Raw genomic sequence first — 27,522 nt, 5'->3', positions numbered from 1 at the left:
GAGAAGGCCTGCACCTCCCCGGCCAAGACCCAGAGCGCCTGGCGGCCCCTGGGGGCCAGGCCACACAGGAGTCCCTGGAGCTGGTGTGGTAGAGGCGCCTTGCAGACGAGACCCAGAGGCTGCCGGGTGGCCGCCGCTGCGGGATGTCCCAGCCAGGCTGGGCTCAGCGTGCAGCCAGGATGGTGCCGGCAGGTGCCCCGCAGGAGGCGGGGGGGGGGCTCTGGCCGCACCCTGGGGCATGGCATGCCCACCACACACCAGTCGGCTCCCAGACAGCAGCCACATGCTGGTTGGTGCCAAAGACAGACTGACCACACAGGCCCACGGCAGCCCAGGCCACGCCCATGCCAGCCCAGGCCACGCCCATGCCAGCCCACACCACACCAGCCCACACCACGCCCACGACAGCCCACACCACGCCCACGGCAGCCCAGGCCACTCCCATGCCAGCCCACACCACGCCCATGCCAGCTCATGCCACGCCCATGCCAGCCCAGGCCATGCCCACACCACACCAGCCCACATCACGCCCATGCCAGCCCACACCAGCCCAGGCCATGCCCACACACCAGCCCACATCACGCCCACGCCAGCCCACGCCAGCCCATGCCAGCCCACACCACGCCCATGCCAGCCCACGACAGCCCAGGCCATGCCCACACCACACCAGCCCATACCATGCCCACACCACACCAGCCCACACCACGCCCACGGCAGCCCAGGCCACGCCCATGCCAGCCCATGCCACGCCCATGCCACGCCCACACCATGCCCATGCCACACCAGCACACGCCAGCCCATGCCACGCCCATGCCAGCCCAGACCACGCCCCACCCAAACCATGCCCACACCATGCCATGCCCACGCCAGCCCAGACCACGCCCACGCCACACCACACCAGCACCAAGATGCTGCAGATGCTCCACTCCAGAGTCAGCACATGGCACCACCCCACCTCCACCACCAAGGCCAGGTGTCCATCAGCACTGCAGCGCGGGGTGTGCTGACCCAGGTGTGAGCACACTCACCGCACGGCCAGCACCGTGTCCCAGGGGTGTGTGCTGACCCAGGTGTGAGCACACTCACTGCACGGCCAGCACCGTGTCCCAGGGGTGTGTGCTGACCCAGGTGTGAGCACACTCACCGCACGGCCAGCACCGTGTCCCAGGGGTGTGTGCTGACCCAGGTGTGAGCACACTCATTGCACGGCCAGCACCGTCTCCCAGGGGTGTGTGCTGACCCAGGTGTGAGCACACTCATCGCACGGCCAGCACCATGTCCCAGGGGTGTGTGCTGACCCAGGTGTGAGCACACTCACCGCACGGCCAGCACCGTGTCCCAGGGGTGTGTGCTGACCCAGGTGTGAGCACACTCATTGCACGGCCAGCACCGTGTCCCAGGGGTGTGTGCTGACCCAGGTGTGAGCACACTCATTGCACGGCCAGCACCGTGTCCCAGGGGTGTGTGCTGACCCAGATGTGAGCACACTCACCGCACGGCCAGCTGGGTCCCCAGGGGTGTGTGCTGACCCAGGTGTGAGCACACTCACCGCACGGCCAGCACCGTGTCCCAGGGGTGTGTGCTGACCCAGGTGTGAGCACACTCATCGCACGGCCAGCACCGTGTCCCAGGGGTGTGTGAGTCAGGTGTGAGCACACTCACTGCACGGCCAGAACCCGGTCCCAGGGGTGTGTGCTGACCCAGGTGTGAGCACACTCATTGCACGGCCAGCACCGTCTCCCAGGGGTGTGTGCTGACCCAGGTGTGAGCACACTCACCGCACGGCCAGCTGGGTCCCCAGGGGTGTGTGCTGACCCAGGTGTGAGCACACTCACCGCACAGCCAGCACCGTGTCCCAGGGGTGTGTGCTGACCCAGGTGTGAGCACACTCATCGCACGGCCAGCACCGTGTCCCAGGGGTGTGTGAGTCAGGTGTGAGCACACTCACTGCACGGCCAGAACCCGGTCCCAGGGGTGTGTGCTGACCCAGGTGTGAGCACACTCACCGCACGGCCAGCACCGTCTCCCAGGGGTGTGTGCTGACCCAGGACCCAGGTGTGAGCACACTCATTGCACGGCCAGCTGGGTCCCCAGGGGTGTGTGCTGACCCAGGTGTGAGCACACTCACTGTACGGCCAGCACCGTGTCCCAGGGGTGTGTGCTGACTCAGGTGTGAGCACACTCACCGCACGGCCAGCACCGTGTCCCAGGGGTGTGTGCTGACCCAGGTGTGAGCACACTCACCGCACGGCCAGCACCGTGACCCAGAGGTGTGTGAGTCAGGTGTGAGCACACTCATCACACGGCCAGCACCGTGTCCCACGGGTGTGTGCTGACCCAGTGTGAGCACACTCACCGCACGGCCAGCACACACAGCACAGGACACGCAGGGTAGACAGCTGTGTGGCTGGCTGCTGTGTCCTCTGGGGTGGGATGGGATCTGAACCCAGCGCTGGGTGCTGGTCTCTCTGCTCCCGGTCCCCATTTCCCTCGCTCGCGTCTATTCTATGAAGCACAGTTTCCGCATGGGGCGCCAGCCGGCGTTGCCAGGGCAGCTCCAGCTCGGTGCTCTTGGCACCCAGACACCCTCTGGGCGGTGGACCCACACGGGCGGGCTTGTCCAGTGCGCCGCAGTGTCCACACAGCGGCAAACACCCGCCATCACGTCCCGGAATGCGCGGGGCTTCCAGCTCCACGCAGAGATGGAGGAGCGCATTAGGGAATTAGCTTCAAAGTCAGAGGAAAACATAGCCAGGCCCCAGCCACAATACAGAAAGGAGACCAAGTGAGCATGTAAAAGATTCAGCCACCCTAAGCAGCACCCAAGACTTGAAATTTAATGGGCGTCATTTATTCCCGAGGGACCTGGGGAGGTGAGGGAGGCTGAGCGGGCCCAGGGGTGGTGATCTCCCACAAGTTGTGCATGCGCGCGCGCACACACACACACACACACACACACACACACACACACACACACGATTCCAGCTGGGAATGTGTCCCACGGGGGAGCCACACACCCAGCCTCATAGGAAAGCAAGCTCGCAACACTGATTTCTGACACTGAAAGATTATGGTTCATCCACAGGGTGACATAACGGGGAGTCTTGAAAATGCCACAGGGTTTGTCTGTTGACAAGCCAAGCGCCTCCTGTATTTTTGGACGGGAAGCCGAAGCTGTGGACGCGCAGGGCTGTGGGCCGCGCTCAGCACACGCGCTCGGCTCTGAGTGAGGTGCGGCTCCCACACCGCCCCCAGGCCTGGCCTGGAGGAGCAGGAAAGGACGATGCTCTGTGTGTGGGGGGGAGTGGAAGGCGGAGCGGCAGGGCTGGAAGGTGGCCCCCAGGTCTGCACTGGCAGGGCAGCGGCCAAGGGTGGACTGTCCACACCAGCGCCTTTGGGGAACTGTGAAGCCCGAAAACAAGAAAACGCACGGCTCCTTTTACTCGTGGCATATCCTAATTCCCCACAGTGGGTTGTAATTCATTCTTTTTAAAACAAAGTGGGAGCCTGACAGAGTCACACAGCTTGGGACCAGGCGGGGGGGGGGGGGGGGAGGGGAGCGGGGCAGGGAGGAGGGGAGGGAGGGCTCAGAGCTTCACAGCTCCAGGCTTGGCTGGACCTGGACCAGCACCAGGTGGACTAGACTCCTGGATTTCTTTTAAAAAGTAAATGAAGGGGAGGGGCTGGGAAGGTGGCTCAGTGGTAGAGCGCTTGCCTTGCATGCCTGAGGCCCTGGGTTCGATTCCTCAGCACCACATAAGCAGAAAAAAGCCAGAAGTGGCGCTGTGGCTCAAGTGGTAGAGCGCTAGCCTTGAGCTGAAGAGCTGAGGGACAGCACCCAGGCCCAGAGTTCAGGCCCCACGACTGGACCCCCTCCCCCCCCCCCAAAAAAAAAGTAAATGAAGGAAGGATGAAAGAGGTGACATTGCTCTCATAAACTGACATGCTGAACTGAAAACCCTTGGTATAATTACAGATAATTTAAAAAATTAACAAGGGAGGAAGGAAGGAAGGAAGGAAGGGGGAACTGGGCATGGTGGCAGATACCTGTAATCCCCACACTCAGAAGACAGAGCAGAAGGATCTCAAGAGGCTAGCCTGGCTACACAGGAAGACAGCATCTCAGAAAACCAACACACACACATGCACACACACACACACACACACACACTCCTGTCGTGGCCTCTGTTCTGGCTCCAGGGCCTCATGGAAGGCAAACACCAGGCTCTAGAGGGCTGGGGTTGAGCCGGTGGCTGTTGCGGGCTGCGCTGGAGCCTGGGGTGTGGGCCCCACCCAGCCCTGCAGAGCCCCGCTGGCCTCTGCCCGTGGCGTGCCCTCCCTCCCCCGGGTGGGTGGTGCTCCAGGGCCAGGGCTGCTCCACGTCCCAGCGCACGTTCAGAGCAGTGCAGCGGCTCAGCACACACTGCCTTCCTTCCTGACTCAGGGAGAGGCCACGTCACACCCGCCCAGGCGTGGCCCTGCTTGTGCCCCAGGGCCCCGGGGCAGCAGGCGCTGGGACCTCTAGGTCATGTGCTGGCCAGCCTGGGCAGCGCCCACTCATGTTCAGGCTGATCCTCGCAGTGACCAGTAGCTGCGTCTCTGGGGCAGTGGGCGGGGACACCTGATCTCTCCAGCGGCCTTCCTGCCCCCGCCGCACTGTGCCCTTGCCCAGCACCGGGCCTGTGCTCAGTGGGCAGCAGCACGGATCCCGACTCCACGGCTCTTCTGCTGTGGAGGCGAAAGCGGCTGCCATTCCACCCGCAGCCAGAGGGTGGCACCGCGTCACCCCACCCCTCAAGTCTGCAGCCCCCCTCCCAGGTGTCCCCTGGGAAGCTACAGTTGTCAGGAGAAGGTCAGGGGTCATCTGACGTCCATAAAAGTCCTCACTTCAAGTCTGTGGGCCCAGGGCCCTGCCAGCACCTGTACCCCAGGCCCAGACTGCCTCCTGTCCACAGACCATAGTGGCCAGGGGCCAGTGTGCTCCTCCCAGCTGGGCCTCTGCCAAGGCCAGGGCCCTGAGAGCAAGGATCACACACCAGGAAGTGGACGTCCTGAGGCCGAGATCTCATGCCCGGGATGTCGGGGCGATGCAGCAGCCTGGCCCACGAGATCTCCTGCCCGGGGGCTGTCGGGGTGATGCAGCAGCCTGGCCCATGCAGGCTCAGACCGGCGTGCCCCATGGGGTGAGGGAAGCAAGGGCTCTGGGCTACCCCTCCCCCCATGGCCTCTCCCCCTCAGTGATGTCCCCTCCCCATCCTCTGCCCTGGGGTCATGCTGTCTGGCCAGGGAAGGCAGGAACAAAGCCTCAGTCGGGATCCACGGTTTGTACTGCGCAAGAGCCACGTTTATTTCTTAATTGGACACAAACAGTACGGGGGCTATAGCTAACACTCGGTGTGACACAGCGGGGGCCTGGAGTGGGCACATCGGGGTGGTGACGGCGTGGGGTCCGGGGCGTGCTTCGGCACTCACGTATGTACAAGCCAGGGGCACGGGCGCGAGCCGTGGGGCTCTCGGCACGACACGTACAGCAGGCACACACACGGGACACACGCATGCCAGCGTGACCTCTGTCCATCCTGGGGGCTGTCCTCCGTCCTGGGGGCTGTCCTCCATGCTCATAGGGGGCTGTGCGGCTCCAGACTCAGGGATCGAGGCTGTTTCTCAAGTCCCCAGGCTGGGTGGAGCTGGCAGAGGGCACCGCACCCCGCTCCCCACCTGTAGCGTCAGCCATGGTGTGTGTGGGGGCTGAGCTGCCCGGGGGTCTCCAGGGACCTCGATCGATGGGGAAAGCCCCTTTCCACAGCCATCCGGGGGTCGGGGCCGGCGTGCGTCCATTCAGTTAGTGAGCACAAACATGGGCAGTCTCTCAGACTGGAGACCTGGCTTCCTGGCGGCACCGCAGGGCGCAGTCCTGCCCGCCCCACCGGGGCCCGGACGCAGCTCACCCTGAGGTGGACAGAGCCTGGCCAGGGTCAGGCAGGAAGACAGAACTGCCTAGGGTGGAGAGCCTTCCGGAAACGTCTGACCCTCTGTGGCTAATGGGAAGCGGCAGCCAGAGCTGGATTGTTTTCCTTCTTCACGGCAGGGTGTGAGCACCTCCCCTCCCCCACTGGCCCCGCACCCCGGGCCCCCTCCCCCCGCTGGCCCCCCACCCCGGGCTCCCTCCACTTCAGAGACGAGAGGCAGATCCCAGGAGGCTGGAGCTGTCCTAGCGAATGCCACACACACACACACGTACGGGTAAGTGGCGGTAGCGGCGGCAGACACCCGACTTCCCGGGCTGTGGGCAGATCTCGCGCACCAGCGACTCCATGTTTCTGGGCACCGACTGGGGCCTCCCCACCTCCATTCCCAGCCAGCGATTCCAAAGACAGAAGCAGGCGGCGCAGACGCGTCTGGGGCCTGGGTGGGCGGCTGGCGCCTCCCCGGCGCGGTGCTCTGCAGGTGGGCTGGCCTGAGGCACTGCACGCCAGGCCCGGTCCTTCCAGGGCCCGGCCCAGGCTGGCCGACCTGGGCAGGCTGGCCCCATCTCTGCCTGCCGGGCACAGTGTGGCCCTCAATGCCCTTGGAAACCAGCTCAGCTCACAGCAGCCGGAGGTCTTTCCAGGGCCCGGCCCAGGCTGGCCGACCTGGGCGGCCCGATCTCTGCACACTGGGCACAGCGTGGCCCTCAATGCCCTCGGAAGCCAGCTCAGCTCACAGCAGCCGTGTCTGCCCTTCCCTCTCAGTGGCCAGGCAGCCAGCGAGAGCCCCGTAGGCACACGGTCTCCCGTCCCCTCCACACCTCACCCCTCCTCCCACACCCCAGGGAGGGGCCCGCACGGGCGGCCTGGCTTCTGGACAGTAGGGCTTCAGCTCCCGGGAGTGGGCTTCCCGCCCTGGGGTTTGGAAGCAAAGCCGACGCCCCGTGCGGCGCAGCGGTGGGTGTTGGAGGCCTGGCACTGGACGGGTGCTTGCGCTGGACACGGTGGTGGGGGGGTGGCGGCCCGGGGCATCTGAGCCCAGGACAGTGGAGGCTGTTGAGGCTCCAGCTTTGGCTGGCGAAGGCTGCCATCAGGCACAGACGCTGACAGCATGGCCTGGCCGCCCCAGCCCCACCAGCCAGGTCCCCTCAGAGCCCCGGAACCAGAACCTCCCTCCACAGGGCTTCCACGGCCGCAGACCCTGGGAGGGGGCTGCCAGCACCTCCTGCCACGGGGGCCTGGGGGGCCACGTCTGCACAGGCAGGACAGCCCCGGAGGGGACCCCGCCTAGACCAAGCTGCCGCAACTGAGACAGGTGGTGGACCAAGCAGGGAGGCTCCAGTCTGGCCTGGCACGCCCACATCCCGAGGGCTGGGTGTATGTGCATGCACACGCATGTTATGTCTGTGCACACACATGTGCAGGAAAAAAGCACTCCTCTGAGAAGGCCACGTGGGTGGCCGTCGCTTGCTGCCCAGCCTGTGGCCCGCCTGCAATCTTTACACTGGGACCCAGAGACCCTTCCCCGGGGCAGGCGGGCACTAGGGAACCCCTGCCACAAAACTGCCAGGAACCCTGCCCCCCCGTCTTCTGGAAGCAGGAGAGGCTGCGGCCTCTGGAAGGGTGGTGTATCCTGAGCGTGGGCCATCCTGCCACCCGGAGCCCAACCGCCTGACCCTCAGCAGCGTCAGGAGAGCCTGACTTCCCTCCTGCCTCACCCAGATGCCTCCACAGCCTCCTCTCAGATCAGCACACCTGCCGGCCGCCCTCTGCCCCCCGCCCCGACACTGCCCCTCCGAAGCAGCACACGTGCTCTAGACCCACTCGGGGTTCCGGCTCCCGCGCACACCGCACTCCACCGGACGCCGGCCCAGAAGCCCTGGAGAAGCCTGCCCGGTGAGTGCTCCCGTGCACAGCCCCGAGGAGCCCGGCTGACCCGGACACCTCTTGCACCCCCCTTGCCCCCCGCGACAGGCTGGGCCGCGGGCAGGACTCCACCAAACCACAGAGGTCTACCTGGAGATATGAGAAATAAATACTTATAAATAAAACACAGTCTTAATAGTTAATTTCTCAACGGACCATTTCAACATCACTAACTAGTGTATATTAATTATAAGTCTGTCTATGCTTAAAAAAATATTAGCACGGCAGCGACACCCCGGGGCCCTGCGCCCTCTGACCTTCCTGGCCTCTCCCAACTCTGCCCAGAGCCATTTTAGAAGAAGACACAACAGCAGCGCAGCCTCTAGGGGCCCAAGTGTGCGCACGGCCGAGGGTGCTGGCGCGGGCCCGCACGGGCGTCCCCTGGAGGGAGGGGGCTGGGCAGCAGACCACGGGAAGATGGCACGGGGCGGGGCGCCAGGCTGCCGGCGGGCGGGGGGCAAGGCCGGCTCAGACCCTCATCTGCGCAGACCTCCTTCTGGAGAGCTTGGACCTGTGGAGCCAGGGGAAGAAGTCAGGTGGGAGCCTCGGGCTCCCAGGCTGCCCGTCCACCGGGCCCTCGCGGCGCCACGCACACCGTGCAACCCGCAGCCTGGTCCCTGGTCTCCCAGAAGGACGAGGTGACCCGTGGAGGTGCCTGCCCCATGGGGCCCCCACCCAGAATCCGTGACACCCAGGCCTCACTCACACGCTGTTCCGAGTCCAGGTCCACCCTGTAGGGTGTGCACTCGGAAGATCGCTGCTAGAACCAACCCCACATCCCCCGGGACCCCACACCCCACCAACCCCACATCCCCCGGGACCCCATACCCCACCAACCCCACATCCCCGGGACCCCACCCCCACCAACCACAGCCCCGGACCCCACCCCCCACCAACCACATCCCCGGGACCCCACCCCCCACCAACCACAGCCCCGGACCCCACCCCCAGCCTGTGGCACACAGGAGTGGGGCATGGCTGGTGCTTCCGGCCCCTGCAGGTCTGGTCTCGGCTGGGGCCCCCGGCCGGGGTCCCCCGGGGTGTTGCCTGGCCGGCCGTACCGGATGGTCCCTGCCAGGAGGGGGTTGAAGGCGTACAGCCAGTCGTGCATGTCCTTGTCGCTGTTGGCCTGCAGCAGGATGCCGCGGTGCTCCGTGCACACTGCGAACGTGTTGGGCGTCTGCGGAGGTGAGCGGGTCGGGAGGTGACGCCCGGGGAGCGGCCCAGAGAGGGGTCCCCTCTGCGGGCACATGTCCGACCCCGGCCCCGGGGCGGCACTGCCACGAAGCCCCGCCCAGGGCTCTCCCCACGGGTCACACCACGCCGGGACCCTGCCGAGCCTCCCGCGCAGGGCGCCTGCTCCCAGCCGAGCCTCCCGCGCAGGGCGCCTGCTCCCAGCCGAGCCTCCCGCACAGGGCGCCTGCTCCCAGCCGAGCCGCCCGCGCAGGGCCCCTGCTCCCAGCCGAGCCTCCCGCGCAGGGCCCCTGCTCCCAGCCGAGCCGCCCGCGCAGGGCGCCTGCTCCCAACCGAGCCTCCCGCGCAGGGCCCCTGCTCCCAGTCCCGGCTCTCTGTGTGGCAGCAGCTGAGTGCACAGTCAGGCTTGCCCAGAAATAAAAAGTCCCCTAGTGGGCATCATAGCCATGACCCAGACAGCTTCCAGAACCTTCTCTGCCCGGCAGTTTTAGGACACTGAGTGCTCAGCGGGGCAGGGGGCTCACGGAGCCGCATGGCCTGCCCCCCTGCCCCAGCACCGCCCAGGCCGCGTGGCCCTCCCCCAAAGCTGTCTCCCAGTCAGCCGGGGTCTGGCCCCCCGGGCCCCGTGCCGCGCTGGGCGCACCTTGAGCATGGCCTGCTGGTCCTCGCTGTACTCCACCTGGGCCGTGGAGAGGTTCAGGAGGAACCGCTCCACCGAGTCCCGGTCGCTGTTGTACATGTAGGCATAGGGGCGCCGCACCACCACGAAGCGCTTCGCCCAGCCGGACGTGTGCGGCTCCAGGAAGTGCAGGTAGCCCTTCTTGGAGACGATGGGGCTGTGGGCCGGGCAGCAAGGCTCAGGAGGGAGACCCACGCAGGGGCTCAGCCCACCTCCCCAGGCCAGCTCCCAGCAGTGCTGGCCACCACACAGGCCAGGAATGGTCACGGCACCCTGGGGTGCCCGGCAGGCCCCGGCCTGTGAGGTCAGAGGCCAAGCTGCCAGCCCATCTCTGGGACACGGAGATGGAGGAAGAGGAGGAGGAAGAGGAAGAAAGAGGAGAAGGTAGAGAAGGAGGTAGAGGAGGAGGGGGAGGAGGGAGGAAGAAGAGGGTAGAGAAGAGGAAAAGAAGGAGAAGAGGAGGTAGAGGAGAAAGGAAGAAGAAAGGAGGGGAAGGAGGAGGAAGAGGAAGAAAAAGGAGGAGGCAGAGGAGGAGGAAAGAGGAGGAGGGGGAGGAGAAGGAAGAGGAGGAGGAGGAAAGAGGAGGTAGAGGAGGAGGAGGAGGAGGAGGAGGAAAGGGGAGGTAGAGGAGGAGGAGGAGGAGGAGGAAAGGGGAGGTAGAGGAGGAGGAGGAGGAGGAAAGAAGAGGTAGAGGAGGAGGAGGAGGAGGAGGAGGAGGAGGAGGAAAGAGGAGGTAGAGGAGGAGGAGGAGGAGGAAAGGGGAGGTAGAGGAGGTAGAGGAGGAGGAAAGAAGAGGTAGAGGAGGAGGAGGAGGAGGAGGAGGAGGAGGAAAGAGGAGGTAGAGGAGGAGGAGGAGGAGAAGGAAAGAGGAGATAGAGGAGGAGGAGGAGGAGGAGGAGGAGGAAAGAGGAGGTAGAGGAGGTAGAGGAGGTAGAGGAGGTAGAGGAAAGAGGAGGTAGAGGAGGTAGAGGAGGAGGAGGAGGAGGAAAGAGGAGGTAGAGGAGGTAGAGGAGGAGGAGGAGGAGGAGGAGGAGGAGGAGGAGGAGGAGGAGGAGGAGGAGGAGGAAGGGAGCCGCAGCCACAGCAGCCGTGACCCTGGCTCTGCCCCTGCCTGCCATGTGTGTCCAGTGCCGCGCAGGGCCACAGCGGGGCCTGACCTCGTGCAGAGCCGCTCGGGCAGCACCTGGCCCCAGAGCAGCGCCGCCCGGAGGATGGTCAGGCCCTCGGCCGGCCAGGCCTACGGGCTGGGGCCTCCACTGGCCCCTCGCTGCCCGAGGCTGGCTGGGCAGGGCTGGCCTGGCGCGCCTGCTCCAGGTAGAGCCTCACACACCTGACCCGGATCTCCTGGATGTCGGGGACCAGCAGGCGCTGGGGCTCCTTGTCTGCCTGGGACGCTAGGGCGGGGGACGGGAGCTTCCTGGAGTCAGCCTCTGACAGCGGCTCAGGCTCGGGGCTGGCCGGCCGGGAGCAGGGCTGTGGGGTCCTGGAAGAGAGAGATGCAGAGGGTCCTTGCTGGGCTGTGGCCGCCTCCTGGGCCTCCTCTGCCTCAGAGCCACTGGGACAATCCCTGGGGTCTGCCTGGCTGAGACCCCGGCCCAGACTCGGAACACTGAGCACTGCATGGGCTCAGCACCGCTGGGCAAAGCGAGGAGGACTCGGCCGTGGCCCCGAGGCCCAGGGCTGTGCAGAGGACACACGCCCACCTCCCCATCTGCAGCCTCCACAGAAGCACGTCCGGCTTTCCGGCATGTCCGTGTGGCGCGGGTTCTCAGCGGGGGCTGAGCGGGAGCCTGCCGGGCCGGGAGGCTGTGGCAGGACAGGAAGGCCGGGAGCTGGCGCCGGCCGCACACGCCTGTCAGCACAGCTGCTGGGAGCAGAAGCCGCGGATCTGCCGTCCCGTCAACCTTGGGCCAAAACACAGACCCTACCAAAGTCCCCAAAACCAGAGAACAAAAGCACAAAAGGGCCTGGGGTCCTGACTCAAGAGGCAGGACAGCCGTCTAGTGAGCTGAGGCCTGAATTCAAAACACATACCCTAAAGCATTTTAAAGTAAAAATGACTAGCCAGGCACCGGTGGCTCACGCCTGTCATCCTACTCAGGAAGCTGAGATCACGGTTCAAAGCCAGCCTGGGCAAGAAAGTCCGTGAGACTCTTATCTCCAATAAACCACCAGAAAACCGGAAGTGGTGCTGTGGCTCAAGTGGTAGAGTGCTAGCCTTGAGCCGAAGAGCTGAGGAACAGTGCCCAGGCCCAGAGTTCAAGCCCCATGACCGACCAAAAAAAGTAAAGACTACTTGAAACTGTGGAGCCAACCACGCGCAGGAGGGGAAGGCTCCTTCACAGCCCACGTCAGACCCAGGCGGTGGCCCCGCCTTCCGCGCAGAGCGCACAGCCCCTTGAGAGCGCTGTGCAGACTTTACCCGCGGGGGACAGGAGGGCCCAACCTTGGCCCTGGAGAAGGGCCCTGGGGCCTGTTTCCACCCACCTCGTTTTATCCACCAACATGGCTTTGCATTGTGTTTCAGCGGGTGCTGCCCTCCGGAGGCCTGGCAGCCTCGGCTCCAGAGCCCACCCCGTGCGGCCAGTGCAGAGCACGCAGCGCACCGGCCACGCTCTCCCTCCCCGGAGAGTGCCCAAGGCTCAGCCGCCATCATTGGCTTGTCTGAGGTTCCAGACGCTTCCTCGGCAGCCCAGGGAGAGCTCACCTCACACCAGGGGTACCATAGCGCCCTTCGACCAGGGAGGGGCAGGTGGAGGAGGGGGTGAGCGTGGCTGCCCCCAGAGGGGACATGGACGGGTCCCGGAGCAGGGTGACAGACATCTCTGAGAGCTGCGGGAGAGAAGACATGTCTCAGGGGTCTCTGGGCCTCTGCGGGTGGGGTTCTTATCCGCACCTCCACAGTTGTCCAGAACCCAAGCAAGGCTCCCCTGCTACACGACCCCAGCCCCTGCTCTACAACTCCAGCCCCTGCTCCATGGCCCCAGACCCCTGCTCTACAACTCCAGCCCCTGCTCTACAACTCCAGCCCCTGCTCCACGACCCCAGCCCCTTCTCTACAACTCCAGCCCCTGCTCCACGACCCCAGCCCCCTGCTCCACGACCCCAGCCCCCTGCTCCACGACCCCAGCCCCCTGCTCCACGACCCCAGACCCCAGCCCCCTGCTCCACAACCCCAGCCCCCTGCTCCACGACCCCAGCCCCCTGCTCCACGACCCCAGCCCCCTGCTCCACGACCCCAGCCCCCTGCTCCGGGACCCCAGCCCCCTGTTCCACGACCCCAGACCCCTGCTCCACGACCCCAGCCCCCTGCTCCACGACCCCAGACCCCAGACCCCTGGCTCCACAACCCCAGACCCCTGCTCCATGACCCCAGCCCCCAGCCCCCTGCTCCACGACCCCAGTCCCCTGCTCCACGACCCCAGACCCCAGCCCCCTGATCCACGACCCCAGCCCCCTGCTCCACGACCCCAGCCCCCTGCTCCACGACCCCAGCCCCTGCTCCACGACCCCAGCCCCCTGCTCCGGGACCCTAGCTCCTTGCTATACAACTCCAGCCCCCTGCAGAGGGGAGAGCCTAAGACAATCCAGCTGCGCTTGCTGGAGACAAGGAGACATCTCCTTAGCGACACCTGTGGGGGCGCTGCCCTGCCGTGAGCGCTGCCCACCTTGCTCTCGCTGGCACTGACGCAGACGTGGCTGTGGCTGTACTCTCTGTTGAACGTGTGTGTGAGGAGGCGTAAGCACTGTGGACAAAGCACATGCATAGTCAGACCCACTCTACATTGTCAGGACCTCTGTGTGTGTGTGTGATCAAGACCTGTGTGTGTGTGTGTGTGTGTGTGTGTGTGTGAGATCAGGACCTCTATGTGTGTGTGTGTGAGATCAGGGCCTCTGTGTGTGTGTGTGTGTGTGTGATCAGGACCTCTGTTGTGTGTGTGTGATCAGGACCTCTGTGTGTGTGATCAGGACCCCTGTGTGTGTGTGTGATCAGGACCTGTGTGTGTGTGTTGTGATCAGGACCTCTGCGTGTGTGTGATCAGGGCCTCTGTGTGTGTGATCAGGACCTCTGTGTGTGTGATCAGGACCTCTGTGTGTGTGTGTGTGGTCAGGGCCTCTGTGTGTGTGTGTATGTGTGTGTGGTCAGGGCCTCTGTGTGTGTGTGTATGTGTGTGTGATCAGGACCTCTGTGTGTGTGTGTGTGTGATCAGGGCCTCTGTGTGTGTGTGTGTGTGTGTGTGTGTGGGGTCAGGACCTCTGTGTGTGTGTGTGTGTGTGATCAGGACCTCTGTGTGTGTGATCAGGACCTCTGTGTGTGTGTATGTGTGTGTGATCAGGGCCTCTGTGTGTGTGGGGGGGTCAGGACCTCTGTGTGTGTGTGTATGTGTGTGTGATCAGGACCTCTGTGTGTGTGTGTGATCAGAACCTGTGTGTGTGTGTGTGTGTGTGTGTGTGTGTGGTCAGGGCCTCTGTGTGTGTGTGTGTGGGGTCAGGACCTCTGTGTGTGTGTGTATGTGTGTGTGATCAGGACCTGTGTGTATGTGTGTGTGATCAGGGCCTCTGTGTGTGTGATCAGGACCTCTGTGTGTGTGTGTGTGTGTGTGTGTGTGTGTGTGTGTGTGTGTGTGTGTGTGGTCAGGGGCTCTGTGTGTGTGGTCAGGACCTCTATGTGGTCAGAACCATTCTGCACGTGTGGTCAGGACCTTTCTGCGTGGTCAGGATGGCTCTGCGTGTTTGGAACTGCTTTGTGTGCGTGGCTGCAGGCCTACACACATCCCCCCCAGAGCCAGGAGGATGGGGTGAGGCCTGAGCATTTGGGTCAAGGTACCCAGGTGACCTGGTGAGCTGGGGACCCACAAGGACAGCCCAGGCTCAGAGGCAGTGCCCGAAAATGGCCGCCAGCCCAGAGCCCGTCCAGCGCACAGGTGGAGGTGGTGGGGCCCCACCAGTTCAGGATTCCAGGGGGCCAGCCCCGCTGGGGTGGCTCAGGAGGGAGCATGCAGGTGTAGGGGCAGCAGGGAAGGGACACGCCGACTCCCCATCCTCCTCCAGGCAGACCTAACTGGAGCCAGCCATGGACAGGGCCAATGCCCCTGACCACACGGCCTGCAGCTCCACCTACCTTGACGGCCAGCTCCCGCTGCCTCTCGTTGGGAGTCTCCAGAGGTGAGGGCCGCCCCTCGGCCGACAGCGGAGAGGAAGCTCCGGAGGAGCTGCGGGACTCGGAGTCCTCGCTGGAGGCGGGGGACAGCGCCTCGGGGCCCGGCCGCTGGGTGGTCTCCAGCTTCTCCCGCAGGAGCAGGTAGTGGCGCGTCTTCTCCACCTGCACCGGGCACAGGCTGAGCAGCTGCGCCGGCGCAGCACTGCCTTCCGAGCAGCTCTGGGAGATCTGTCACCCCCTCCCTCCCCAGCCTGCTGTGCAGTGGACACGCGGGCCTCCTCCAGCTGGAGGAGCCAGCGTGGGGAAGGGCCAGGGGCCTGGCCGAGCCTCACAGGGGCAGGCCCACCCTCAGCCCGACAGCGGTGCCACCTGCCCACACTGGAGTTGGGAGTTCCTGACTGAAGCAACAGAGACCCTCGGCCTGGCCCCTTTGGTGTCCCTAAGTGCCCAGTCCCCGTGCTTATGTGAGCCTAAACTGTCTAACCTCAGAGGGCTCGGTTTTGCCGGGTGCCACAAAGCCCCGTGCAGGGCAGACATGGGCCACACGCTCTGGTCTGGTCTGGCCAGTGCCAGGCTGGCTCCAGACCACCCTAAGGTCAAGGCTGTGGTGGTCGGGGCTGTGGAGGCTTCGTCCTCCACGTTTGGCTTCCCAGGCCCCACGGCTCACCTCCTGCAGCAGGCTGAGTTTTTCCAGCTCCCACTGGTGGTCTAGGATCAGGCTGTCGCTCCGGGGCCTCCAGCCCGCCAGATTCTCCTCACCCCGGACGTAGGCCACAGACGTGTCCAGCACCCGCCGACGCCGGCGCTGCATCCCTGGACGGTGGCAGAAAGCGGATACCCCTCCTTCCCGATGGGGCTCTTTCCAGCTCAGGGAAGCCCTTGGGGTCAGGATGGGCTCCCCTGGGCCTTGGCCCCCAGCCCAGGACCACAGGAGCAGGCTGGCCTCTGGCCTGGTAGCACCTAGAGCTGGTGATCCTGAACCCCCCCTGCACACCCCCCTCCTCCATCTGTGAGCCCCCTGAAGACCACAGACCAGACCAGTGCTTGCATTTTGTAGGTGAGGACCCCAGCTGACCTGCCCTCACCCAGGAGCACCAGAGCTCTGACCAGCCCAGCAGAGAGCAAGGCAGTAGCCCAACTGGACAGCCCTCACCCCCCTGGGTGGCCCTCCCCCCCTCCCCCCAGGCTGCCCGCACCCCCCTGGGTGGCCCTCCCCCTCCCCCGAGGCTGCCCGCACCCCCCTGGATGGCCCTCACCCCCCAGGCTGCCCGCACTTCCCTGGGTGGCCCTCACCCCCCCAGGCTGCCTGCACCCCCTGGGTGGCTCTCACCCCCCCTGAGGCTGCCCGCACCCCCCTGGGTGGCCCTCCCCCCCAGGCTGCCCGCACCCCCCTGGGTGGCCCTCCCCCCAGGCTGCCCGCACCCACCTGGGCTGCCAGCATCCGCCACGTGGCACAGGCTCAGCTCGTACACACCAGTCACACGGTTGCTGCGGGGGGAGGAGGGGGGGAGAAGACACCTGGTCACCAGGCCCAGCCGGGACAGGCACACAGGCTGGGTCCTGACTAGCCACAGTGCCCCGGGCATGAGACCTGGCCTGGTAGCCGCCAGGCACCGCGCTCCTGAGCTGCAGGCCCTGTTCCCATCCCAGACCCTCCGTCCCCATAAAGGATGGGTGGGAAACTTCTGCTCAGGTGCCATGGGCCTGGGCGTGAGTCCAGGGACCTCGGCGTTGCCTCCACCCCCGGATCCTGCGTCGCGGTCCCCACGGCCTCATGCTCAGGAGATCTCCTCCAAGAGCTGGTCTTGACCACGTCCACGCAGGCCCCACAGCCCTGCACCCGGCAGAGTCCCCCACTGGCCCCGGGCCCCAGCCACCAAGTCTCCTGGCCCCGGCGGGGCTGCTGGGTCTGACAGTGGGTCTGTGGGGTGGACGACGAGGTCCCCCAGGAAGGCGGTCAGTGCCAGGCAGAGTCCTCGGCACTGGGACACTGGTTTGGTCCTCTCCCACCTAGAAGTGGCCAGAACTCCGGGAGGGCTGGGCCTCGCTCGTGCCAGGCCCAGGCTCCTCAGGACTCGCCCTGGGAGGAGCAGCTCAGCTTACACCCCTCCCCACCCCCCAGGCTCCACCCCTGCACATTTATCGGGCTCCTGCGCCCCCTCTTGGAGCGAGGGTCTTCGTGGGGTGTGGTGGGGGTGCAGGGCGGGGCTGGGGCCCTACAGGCGCTGGCTCCCTCGTGCCCCTCAACGTGGCGTCCTATCTCTGCATGTGCCACAAGGGGCTGGGGCAGGGAGCAGGTGGGTGCACACTCCCTACCCCGCCTTGAGTCTGGGGCCTCCCGGGCACGAGTCACACGCGCAGAGACCGCTCAGGGCGACACTGTGAGCCCAGTGCCACCCAGGGCGGGGTGAAGCAGGCCCCTTCCTCTGCCCTCCACCCCCCACGGACGCACCCCTCCACGCACCCTTCCTCTGCCCTCCACCCCCCACAGACGCACCCCTTCATGGACCCTTCCTCTGCCCTCCACCCCCCCACACGCACCCCTCCACACACCCTTCCTCTGCCCTCCACCCCCCCACACGCACCCCTCCACACACCCTTCCTCTGCCCTCGACCCCCCCCACAGACGCACCCCTCCACACACCCTTCCTCTGCCCTCCACCCCCCCACACGCACCCCTCCACACACCCTTCCTCTGCCCTCCACCCCCCACGGACACACCCCTCCACGCCCCCTTCCTCTGCCCTCCACGCCTCCATGGACGCACCCCTCCACCCCCCATGGACTCACCCCTCCACGCTCCCATGGACACACCCCTCCACCCCCCATGGACTCACCCCTCCACACCCCATGGATGCACCCCTCCACCCCCCACGGACGCACCCCTCCACCCCCCACGGACGCACCCCTCCACCCCCCATGGACTCACCCCTCCACGCCTCCATGGACGCACCCCTTCACCCCCCACGGACGCACCCCTCCACGCTCCCATGGACTCACCCCTCCACCCCCCATGGACGCACCCCTCCACCCCCCACGGATGCACCCCTCCACCCCCCACGGACGCACCCCTCCACCCCCCACGGATGCACCCCTCCACCCCCCATGGACTCACCCCTCCACCCCCGACGGACGCACCCCTCCACCCCCCACGGACGCACCCCTCTGTGGCACGCAGGCTCCCACTGCCAAACAGGTTTCGGATGGAGCGGGAGGCAGGAAGCTTGGCGTCCCGGGAGTAGAAGACCATGCAGAAGTCCTTGGTGATGACGGCGGGCTGGGTGCAGTTCTCCATCTGCGAGGGTGGAGGGTGGAGGCTGGGCACGGTGGGTGGGGGCGGGGGTGGGGCGGGGAGGGCTCAGCAGCACAGCCCCCCGCTTCCCTCCTCCAGCAGCACAAGAGACCCCTCAACACACTGCACTCCCCCAGGCCTGGGCTGAGCCTCTGCAGGAGGCGGCCTGGCCCAGGCAGCTCCATCCCAGACCCGGACCTCTCCCACTCAGTCCTGGCCACCTCACCACACCCCCAGGGACACCTGACACCCGTGAGGAGCAGGCTGACCCTGGCCTCCCCATCTGTCCACACTACAGACATCCCCGTCCAGGCCATCTGCCCCTGGGCGTCCTGCGGGCTGCGGGGACAGGGCCCGCCGGCCCGGCCATGCCCAGACCGCCGCTTCATCTCGCCAGGCCACGTACTGCCCCCTTTGCCCAGCCTGAGGAATCTGTCTCTATGGAGAGGGGGTGGCCCCAGTTCCTCAGCCCCTTCTCCACCACTGCTGTGCCCCCAAAACCCTCATGCCCCAACCTCTGCCTCAAAGACAAGCCACAGCAACATCTGGAAAGCCCCTAGGCTACAGCTCCTGAGAATAGGTGGCACTACAGAAGGAGCTGCCTGGAATACAGATGCAATGTCTGGTGGTGATGCAGCCATACTGCAACACTACAGACAAAATGCAAGGCTGAGCGTGGTGGAGTGTGTGCACATGGACTCCACTCAGGACTCGAGCCACCCGGAGGGCCCAGAGCTCACGGGAACCTCACTGCTCCCCCAGCCACCCCGGAGGGCCCGGAAACCTCACTGCACCCCCAGCCACCCCAGAGGGCCCGGAAACCTCACTGCACCCCCAGCCACCCCAGAGGGCCCGGAGCTCACGGGAACCTCACTGCACCCCCAGCCACCCCGGAGGGCCCGGAGCTCACGGGAACCTCACTGCACCCCCAGCCACCCCAGAGGGCCCGGAAACCTCACTGCACCCCCCCCAGCCACCCCGGAGGGCCCGGAGCTCACCGGAACCTCACTGCACCCCCGAGCCACCCCAGAGGGCCTGGAAACCTCACTGCACCCCCCCAGCCACCCCAGAGGGCCCGGAGCTCACGGGAACCTCACTGCACCCCCAGCCACCCCGGAGCTCACGGGAACCTCACTGCGCCCCCCGGCTTCTGGGGGTGCCCAGGACACAGTGCCTTGCCTCGATGTAGGCAGACAGGGTCATGTAGATCTTCTCCCGGTACGGTGTGACGCGGTTCAGCAGCAGGGAGTTGTGCATGGAACTGTCCCACGCTGCCTCAAACTGGTAGAAAGTCCTGGAAGGAAGCAGACAAGGTAAAAGACAACGTGTGGGGCTGCCTCCAGCAGGGACACACACATTCAGACAGACAGAGGGGGAGCTACTGGAGGAGAGGGCGGGGACAGGGCGCCGGCACCCAGGGGACACCAGGCCCTGCTCACCGGCCAGTGCCACCCCTGTGAACTCCAGTTCTCCCATCTCCCAAGGGAGGACTGGAGACTGGGGAGGGGGAGGAGGAGGCATGGAGGGCTAACTAGGGTGCACACAGTGGGAGAGCCGGGGAGGGGGAGGAGGAGGCGGGGAGGGGAGGAGGGCAGAGCCGCTTCCTGTCACACCTCAGCCTTAGTCTGAGCAAGGAGTCTCACGGTCCCTCCAGGCCTGAGAGGACCTGCCTGGGTCTGCCCCAACACTGGGCCCCTCCCCTTCATGAGCCAACTCGCCCCTCCCACCCCCAGAGGAAGGCCCTGGGGGAGGATGCTTGGAGTGGAAGGCGCCCCCAGGGTGCGCCCTGGCCCCCAAGAAGGAGGGTCTCCGGAAGCGTGGACCACAGGCTGTCCTGCCGCTGGTCTCCAGCCCAGAGAGGCCTAGTGCGGGGCAGACCATGGCCAGGAAGCCGGGACCTGGCCGCCACCATGCCCCACCCTTCACGGTCCCCCAGGAGCTGCTGCCCACTCCCCCCACCCCTTCCTAGGGCGGGTGCTCACTCCGGAACTTTGCCCCCGTCCACAGCCCGCTGGTCCTGGAGCGAGCTCCCATCCAAGCATCCTCAGTCACAGCAGGGGCAGGGTGCTCCCCACAGACAGAGGGCCGCAGCCTGCTCCGCAGAGCAGGCCCCTGCCGGGCACAGAGCGGGCTCCCAGGGCCCTGTGCCACCCTGCCGCCCGCAGGACGCGCCCCAGGGCAAAGGGGCAAGGCCAACAGGCGGAGCGGCCAGCCAGGGCCGCCGCGTAGAGTCCAGAGGGGGACAGCGGGCACAGGGCAGGGGACGAAGCCACCAGAGGCGGGGACACGACACAGGGCACAGGACAGGCAGACGTCGGAGAAGAAAGGACAGAGACAGCGGAGAACGAGCAAGCAGGGGCGGGGGATGGCGTCTGTACCTAGTGTCATTTCCGAAGGAAACGCTAAGGGAGGCAGCCGGACACACGCACACACAGAAGAGAGGGAGACGTCAGAGGCGGCTCTGCACGCCGGGCACAGCCACGCGCCGGTCAGGTGCCGCTGCACAGCCCCCCACCCCAGGGCTGCAGAGAGGGCCGAGTCTGTGGGGGGCGGGCTGGAGCCAGCGCCCAATGCTGCCCGGCAGGAACCGTGGGGGGCAGGTCACGAGCGGACGGTGAGTGATGGCTGCCCCTGCCTCAGACTAAGCAGCTACGGGACGAGGAGGAGAGCCGGGAGCTGGGTGGCGTCACCTCTAAGCCAACGCCTGGCGAGGCCCGTGTGGGCCCCAAGGCCCCCGGTGCCTGAAGGGCGTGTGGACAGGACACCCATCTACGTGCCCCAACCGGCCCTCCAGCCCAGGGCCTCGGCACCCATCCCGTCCTAAGAACACCTGGAGAGGGGGCAGCCAGACCCGGGCCGGCCCGGTGAGGGATAAACCTGCCTCCGTGCCTTCACCAGAGACCCCAAAGCTGAAACCAACCTGAGAGCTGGGGGAGGGGTCTCCTCGGGGGTGCAGGCGGGGGGAGGGGGCTCTGCTGGACCCAGGTCTGCAGCCACTGCCCGGATGGCGCAAGGCCGAGTGTGGCACGGGCATCCGTAACGCTCTCCTCAGGTCCCTTCTGAAGGGACGGGAGCAGTGCACACAGGGCTCCGGACCACACCAGCCAGGGCTCTACAGTCAGACCTGGCACTCCAGGCAGTACCCCAAGACCCCACATGGGACACGTGGGAGGAGGGAGAGGGAAGGGCGACCCCCAGAAGACCCGCTACACCTGAAAACCAGCACCGCTGAGGCACAGAGCAGCACGAAGGCCCGGGGGCCTGGGGGTGGACACCTCACCCACCGTGGGGAGCCCCAGGGTGAGTGCTGGGGGTCCCGAGTCCACCCCGGACCCCCACGCTGTGAGTGAGCTCAGATCTGCGGCTCTGTGCGCTGGGCTGCCCCTGCAGGCACCCGGCCTCCACGTTTGCTGACAGCGACCCCAATGGACTCAACGGTTAGGAGGCAGTGAGCAGACCAGACACGTAGCCCAGGCTGGGCACAGGGCCTCTGGGAGACCTACTGGATGCAGATTCTGGGTCGGAAACACAAGGACGCGAGCTGGGCCTGCAGGGCCTCGGCCTCGGCTCTGCGACCTCTCCATCTTTCAGACCTTCCAAGCCCACCTGTTCCCTGGCGGGAGCACAGGGCGGGGCCTGGCCTCCACTGTGGGTCAGCTGGCTGTCCTGAGCTCCCGCCTGCTCCCCTTCCTTCCCAGAGCCCTGTTCTGAAGAGAGGGCTGGGAAGAGAGGGCTGCAGCAAGCAGAGCCCAGGGCAGGTGACACAGAGCCCTTCAGGTGACAGGCTGGTCAGCAAGGCCCCTTCCCGGCCCGCTGGGCTCGTGGGGTGTGCAGGCCTGCCGGATGGCTCTCCTTCGTGGTTGGGAGCTGAGCTGCCCTCAGAGGCCCATGCACAGGACCCCTGAATTCAGCGGTGGGACCTGCAGGCCCGGGGCTCAAGCAGGGCCAGCCCTCCTGGGGAGTGTGAGCACTGAGGGCCGTGGGGCACCCCTCCACCCCAGTCCTGCCTGACAGTGCCAGCGGACCTGGGCAGTGTCCCTTGGCCCCATGTTTGTAAACTGAGACCACGTGTTGGCCTGCCTGGCTTGCAGGGCTGTGGTGCACTTGGCACCGGGCACTGGGGGCCCAGGAAGCGCACCTCTGTATCTGGTCCTGGAGAGGCCGCTCACAGAGCCTGGGGCCCAGCCGGGAGAACACACGTGCCTTAATGAAAGGATCAGCATGTCAGCCCTGGAGACCCATAGCAAAGAGCCCTCAGCACACCTGCCTGACAGAGCAGAGGCCAGAGCCGCGGGCAGCGTGGAGGCCACTGCCACGGTGGGCAAGGAGCACCGCGGGGGACGGACACACCACCGCGACCCCACCTGTCCAAGGACTGTGCTGTCAGAACGCGACCCTTCCCCCTGCCTTTGCGTCCTCACCCAGCATGCCGTGGGACCAGCGCTCCGCGGCAGAGCTGCCCTTTACCAGTACATGAAGATCAAACCCTGAGCTCAGGCCACGCGATGCCAGAAGCTCACAATGCCCAGGAAGTACGTTTCTAGAAAAGGCACTGAATTCAGGAATGCCCTAGGCTCTGATGCCGGGTGCAGCTCGAGCAGTCAGACTAGGGTAGACCAGAGATCAGAGCGGCCGAGTCGTCTCATAGAATGGAAAATCACACAGACATCGCGCAGGCCAAGCAGCTGCAGTGACACGCACAGGAGACGTGGCACACGTGGCCCGGTGCTCCCAGCGCTGCCTGAGCCCTTCCTCTCACCCTGGCCTGCCTTCTCAGCTATATCAGGATCAACTGTGGGCAGCCCCCAGGCCTGAACTGTCCCACCCCAGGCTCTGTCCCATGGGGAAGCAGGAAACTGAAGCACCTAATGTTTCTCCTGGGGCCGTGAAGCCCAGCTCAGCAGCCCACATTCAGGAGACCGAGGGGGGGAAGGGTGAACCCTGGGAGGGCAGGCCAGAAGAACAGCTGGAGGCAGGGGCGTTGCCCCCGTTCTGGAAACCTCCTGGATTTTGGCCCAGGTTGGGATGAGTCACCAGGCAGCGCAAAAGAGCCATCCCCAGCTCCCACCAGACCTGGACTGCCAGACACCTAGGCAAACAGCTTCACCTGACAGGCACTGGGGCTGCATCCCCAGGTGGCCAGAGCTGGCCGCCTGCCCTCATCAAGAGCCAACCTTCCCTCCATGGCCCAACAACCCACCTCCGAAGGCCGGCGTGGGAGGCCTCTGTCCACGGGAGAGGAGCTGGCGACCAGACCTGCTTTTAGCAAAACACCGACCAGAGGCAGCAGCTGGGACTGGCCTGGCCCAATGGCCACCACCCCCAGCCCCCCCCCCCTCCTGTGCTCAGGAACTTCTTGCTCCCAACACAGCTGGCTGCTCCGTCCTGTGACATCACCCACCCAGCAGGCGGGCCACCCCGCCTCTGCCCTGTGCAGTCGAGGACCTCACTGCCTGGCCCCCGCAGGCTGCCTGGCCCACACGGCTCTGTCCCAGGACAAGAATGCTGTTGGGCCGGGCGCTGGTGCTCACGCCTGTCATCCTAGCTACTAAGGAGGCTGATTTCTGAGGACTGCAGTTCAAAGCCAGCCCGGGCCAGGAAAATCCACGAGACTCATCTCCAATTCATCACCAGAAAACCGGACATGGTAGAGTGGCTCAAGTGGCACAACACTCGACTTGAGCTGAAATACTCAGAGCCAGCACCCGGACCAAGTTCAAGACCCACCACTGACAAAAAAAAAAAAAAAAAAAGAATGCTGTTGCTGTCTGCAGTGGGGTGAGCCTGGTGCTTCCAGAACCCCACCCATGTGGTTCCCAGGACAGACTTCTGAAGAGTCCCAGGTGCTAGCTCTGACTCACAGCGGGCCATGCAAGCTGCCCCTCAGCCCTCCCCGATGTTGGGAGGCCCAGGCACGCTGGCACTCCTGAGCCCAGCGTGGGAGAGGAGCCTGGATGGAGCTGCTCTTCAGCCTGCCATGGGTGGCCGAGAAGGGAAGCCACAGCTTCACCGGCCCGCGGACCCTTCTGTCCCCCAGGCCAGCCTGTGGCCCAGGGCAGCGGCAAACGGACCCAGACAAGGGACAGAGAGTGCCCGAATCTTGAACCAGTGTAGCCCACCACGCCATGGCCCTCATCTTGTCTGCTCTCCTGCCAACTGTGTATGTGTGCGACCATTGAGCAACATGGCCGTGTTAGGATAATGCCAGGCTGGCGAGAACTGGGCAGCAGCCACAGCCACAGCACAACTCCGGATCTCCTGGGCAGGCCTGGGCAGCGGCCTTTCCCACCCATCTCATCCACCTCAGCAACCGCAGCACCTGCTATTCTCATCCTTAAGGGGAAGAGAATTACATTCCAGAAGGTTCTGCCACTTGTCCACACCGCCACAATCAGCAGCGAGTCCCCCAGGCTGCCCGAGCCCTCAGCATGGCTGCGGCCCCTGCCCCTCCCGTGTCTCGGGAGACATTCCTTCCAACCCACTCACTGGGAGGTACTGCCTGATGGTGGACCTCTGCTCTGAAGAACTGGGCCCACCGAGGAGCCCCAAGTCCAAGACGGAGGCCCCCATCGTCCTCTGAGGGAGGCCTCTGCTTGAAGGCCAGGTCTTGGGCTTGGCTGCCCGTGGGGGCTGACAAGCTCTGGTCTGGCATGAGAAGGGCAGGTGGCCACCAGAGGGCCAGCCCCCCCCCCAGTGGCCACCAGAGGGCCAGCCCCCCCCAGCCTCCTGCCGGGTCCCGGGGCAAGTGCCTCATGTGGCCTGGGGCAGAGGAAGGAGGCCCAGGGAGATGGAGGCCAGCTCCCTCTCCCCTCCCAGTGCCATTTCCTTGCTTCATATGGAACCTTCCTGAAAGTCCAGCGTTTTTGTACCCAGGATTTCTCTGGGAGCAGAACCCTCAGACAGAGATCATGGAACCCAAACACGACCAAACCGTAGAACCCCTGGTACCAGCCCGCCATGCTACGACTCGGCTCCTGCTGCGCCCTCCTGAGATCCGGTCAGTGCGCCGGGAAACTGCCGGTGCTGGGAGAAGAGCGGAGTCCAGCTGCTCGCCCCAGGACGGCGGCAGACCCCCTCTGTGCTCTGGGCCCGCCCGTGCTTCCTGCACAGGCATGGCACCACCTTTGCTTCACACAGCCCAGGGCCACAGCAGCCCTCGGAAGGTTTGCGCGTCCACACAGGTGCACAGGTGCACCCGTCTACGATACCGGAGGAACCGCCACAGCCCCGCGGGTGTCTGAGGCCTCTGCCTGGTCACAGCGGACAGCCCCGGGCCACTATTGCGGCCACCACCTGTATGACCCACCACAGCCACGAGCTGGCAGACACAGCTGCACCCACCTCCCCCGGGGACCCAACCAGGGCGGGGACAGGCACCCCAAGCTGTTAAACGGAAGCGTTTGTGATTCAAGAAGGCTGGACTACAAGGTGACCGTGACGACGCCCCGGCCCCCATCCCCCAGGGACTCCACAGAGCAGACCCACGCCTCCCTGGGAGGGCGTCTGGATCCTCGGACTGGTGGTCACCGAGCTCCTGTCCGGAGCTGGTGTGGGCAGGGGCCTCCTTCAAGCCCGAGGGAAGGAGGCGCGTTCTCCCCTGGTGGGGCCAAGCACCCAAGGCGGACGTGAGTCTGGACTAGCCCGTCCATGAATTCACTGCGTGTCATTCTCAAAGGGCGGGCAGTGGGATGAAGAGCGGTCCCTCTCCTGGCTTGGCCAGCCCAGGGCTCGTGGCTGCCGGCTGGGGAGCAGGCGGCTCCTGGTGTGGCCCGGCCGCCCTGTCAGGCAGTGGGGTCAGCACAGGTGGCAAGGCTGCGGCGGGAGGGGCGGCCAGCAGTGTCCGCGGAGGCAGGAGACTACAAAAGCAGCCAAAATCAGGAGGGAGGGAGGCAGGAGGGAGGGAGAGACTCAGCCATGAGAACAGGGATGCGGCAGGGGTAAAGAAAAAAAAAGAAGTTCCAAGGAAATGAAATAGAGGGAGAAACAGGAGGTAAAGGTGTGCAAGTTTATGAGGAGTTGATAGAAGCTGGAAATCAAATCTCCAGGGTTGTGTGGGGCACCGGGAAGAGGAGGGAGGCAAAGGCTGAAATAAAATCAAGGGACACAAATGGTACCTAGGTATGTCCGAATCAAGAAACTGCCTGCAAAACACAAACAAGCACACGTTAGTGAGGGCCGTGGGGCCGGGCAGCGGGCAGCAGCAGGGGGCAGCGGGCAGCAGCGGGCAGCAGCGGGCAGCAGCGGGCAGCAGCGGGGCAGCCACGGCGGCTGGCTACCCACTGAGGGGATGGAGGCTGCAAAGCAAGGAACCTAGAGCAGGAGGTGGAGGCCCAGGTCAAGGCAGGGCACAGGAGCAGCCCAAGCAGGACAGGGAGGGGCCCCGAGCCCCACAGCCCTCGTGGGGGAGGCCGGCCTCTGAGCAGCCCTCACTACAGGCACCCAGGACGTCAGCCATCACCCCAAACAGGAAGCCAAGGCCCCCGGGGCCCCAGGCAGGAGGCCGCAGTGAGGAACAGTAGGAGATCCGGGGCTGCACTGGCACGGGCAGGCGCCAGGCCTGAGCGTCCAGGGCTGGGTCTGTATCTTCCTCCTGGACCCGGGGCCTCAAACCCACGCAGGGACCCTCATTTCTCACAGCTCGCGGGAAACAGCAAGAAGCAGAGGCAGGTCTGGACCTCTGGGCACTGAAGCTGCACCGCGCAGCACAGACAAGCCTCGAAGCCCCCTGCCCAGGTCCATCCGCGAGCAGCCGTCTCGCTCAGCCGTCTCGCCCAAGGACCCCCAGGGAGCCCCTCGGTGCTCGGGCTGGCCAGCGGAGCAAAAAGACTCCAGAAACAAGGCTCCAAGTGCACGGAGGCAGTGGGGAAGGAGGCCCCAGGAGCACCCACTCCCTCCTCTTTCTGGTCCCCATATTCTAGGAACTGCCCAAAGGGGGGGCTCAGGTATGTGTGTAGGGCTGGGGAATGAGGCCATTCCTGGGCTCCAGCGCTGCGGGGCGGGCAGGCCCTCCGGCCCCCACACTTCCCTTCGTGGTCCAGGCCCAGGAGTCACACCCGTGGGCAGCACCCTGACTCGGGCTCCGTAGCCAGCCCTCACAGGCAGCTCCGCGACAGGGGCCCGGCCTTCTCTGTGCCTGTCGGAGCGCGGGCCCTTCTCACCAGCCTGACTCTCCTTCCGCTCTTGGATGGGAGCCCCCGGCCCGCTGGCAGGCCCCCACCTCTGGAGAGTGCCCCAAGAGTGGAGGGTAAGGGCCGGAGCCACATCCTGACCTCCACCGCACCGCAGCCCAGCACCTCCCTGGCCC

The 27,522-nt window shown here is 65.5% G+C and overlaps 2 protein-coding genes across 12 annotated transcripts in view; one reads left to right on the top strand and one right to left on the bottom strand.

The window, feature by feature from the left end:
- Positions 1-344: 344 nt before the first annotated feature.
- Positions 345-1,007, top strand: LOC138810462 (uncharacterized). Its single transcript, XM_069997663.1, has one exon. It carries the CDS (start codon positions 345-347, stop codon positions 1,005-1,007), a length of 663 nt encoding a protein of 220 aa, XP_069853764.1.
- A 4,310-nt stretch (positions 1,008-5,317) lies between these two features.
- Positions 5,318-27,522, bottom strand: part of Kif1a (kinesin family member 1A) — an 89,403-nt gene continuing 67,198 nt past the window's right edge. For 4 of the 11 annotated variants that reach the window (XM_070002754.1, XM_070003197.1, XM_070003028.1 and 1 more), the window contains 12 exons: positions 26,333-26,359; positions 19,398-19,512; positions 18,088-18,221; positions 16,353-16,414; positions 15,594-15,739; positions 14,888-15,088; positions 13,434-13,511; positions 12,473-12,597; positions 11,096-11,248; positions 9,730-9,922; positions 8,954-9,072; positions 5,318-8,403 (listed from right to left, as the gene is read on the bottom strand). In XM_070002754.1, coding sequence (XP_069858855.1) covers positions 8,361-8,403; positions 8,954-9,072; positions 9,730-9,922; positions 11,096-11,248; positions 12,473-12,597; positions 13,434-13,511; positions 14,888-15,088; positions 15,594-15,739; positions 16,353-16,414; positions 18,088-18,221; positions 19,398-19,512; positions 26,333-26,359 — 1,396 coding nt within the window. In that variant the 3' untranslated portion in view covers positions 5,318-8,360. Of the gene's footprint in view, positions 8,404-8,953; positions 9,073-9,729; positions 9,923-11,095; positions 11,249-12,472; positions 12,598-13,433; positions 13,512-14,887; positions 15,089-15,593; positions 15,740-16,352; positions 16,415-18,087; positions 18,222-19,397; positions 19,513-20,596; positions 20,621-26,332; positions 26,360-27,522 lie in introns of all 11 variants that reach the window. The other 7 variants (XM_070002937.1, XM_070003325.1, XM_070003115.1 and 4 more) reach the window with 2 other exon arrangements.

This window comes from Dipodomys merriami, unplaced genomic scaffold (genome assembly GCF_024711535.1).
Source record: "Dipodomys merriami isolate MVZ:Mamm:240054 unplaced genomic scaffold, mDipMer1.0.p SCAF_1, whole genome shotgun sequence".
NCBI lineage: Eukaryota > Metazoa > Chordata > Mammalia > Rodentia > Heteromyidae > Dipodomys > Dipodomys merriami.
The sequence above is the reverse complement of the archived record's forward strand: the minus strand, read 5'-3'. Positions and strand labels throughout refer to the sequence as shown.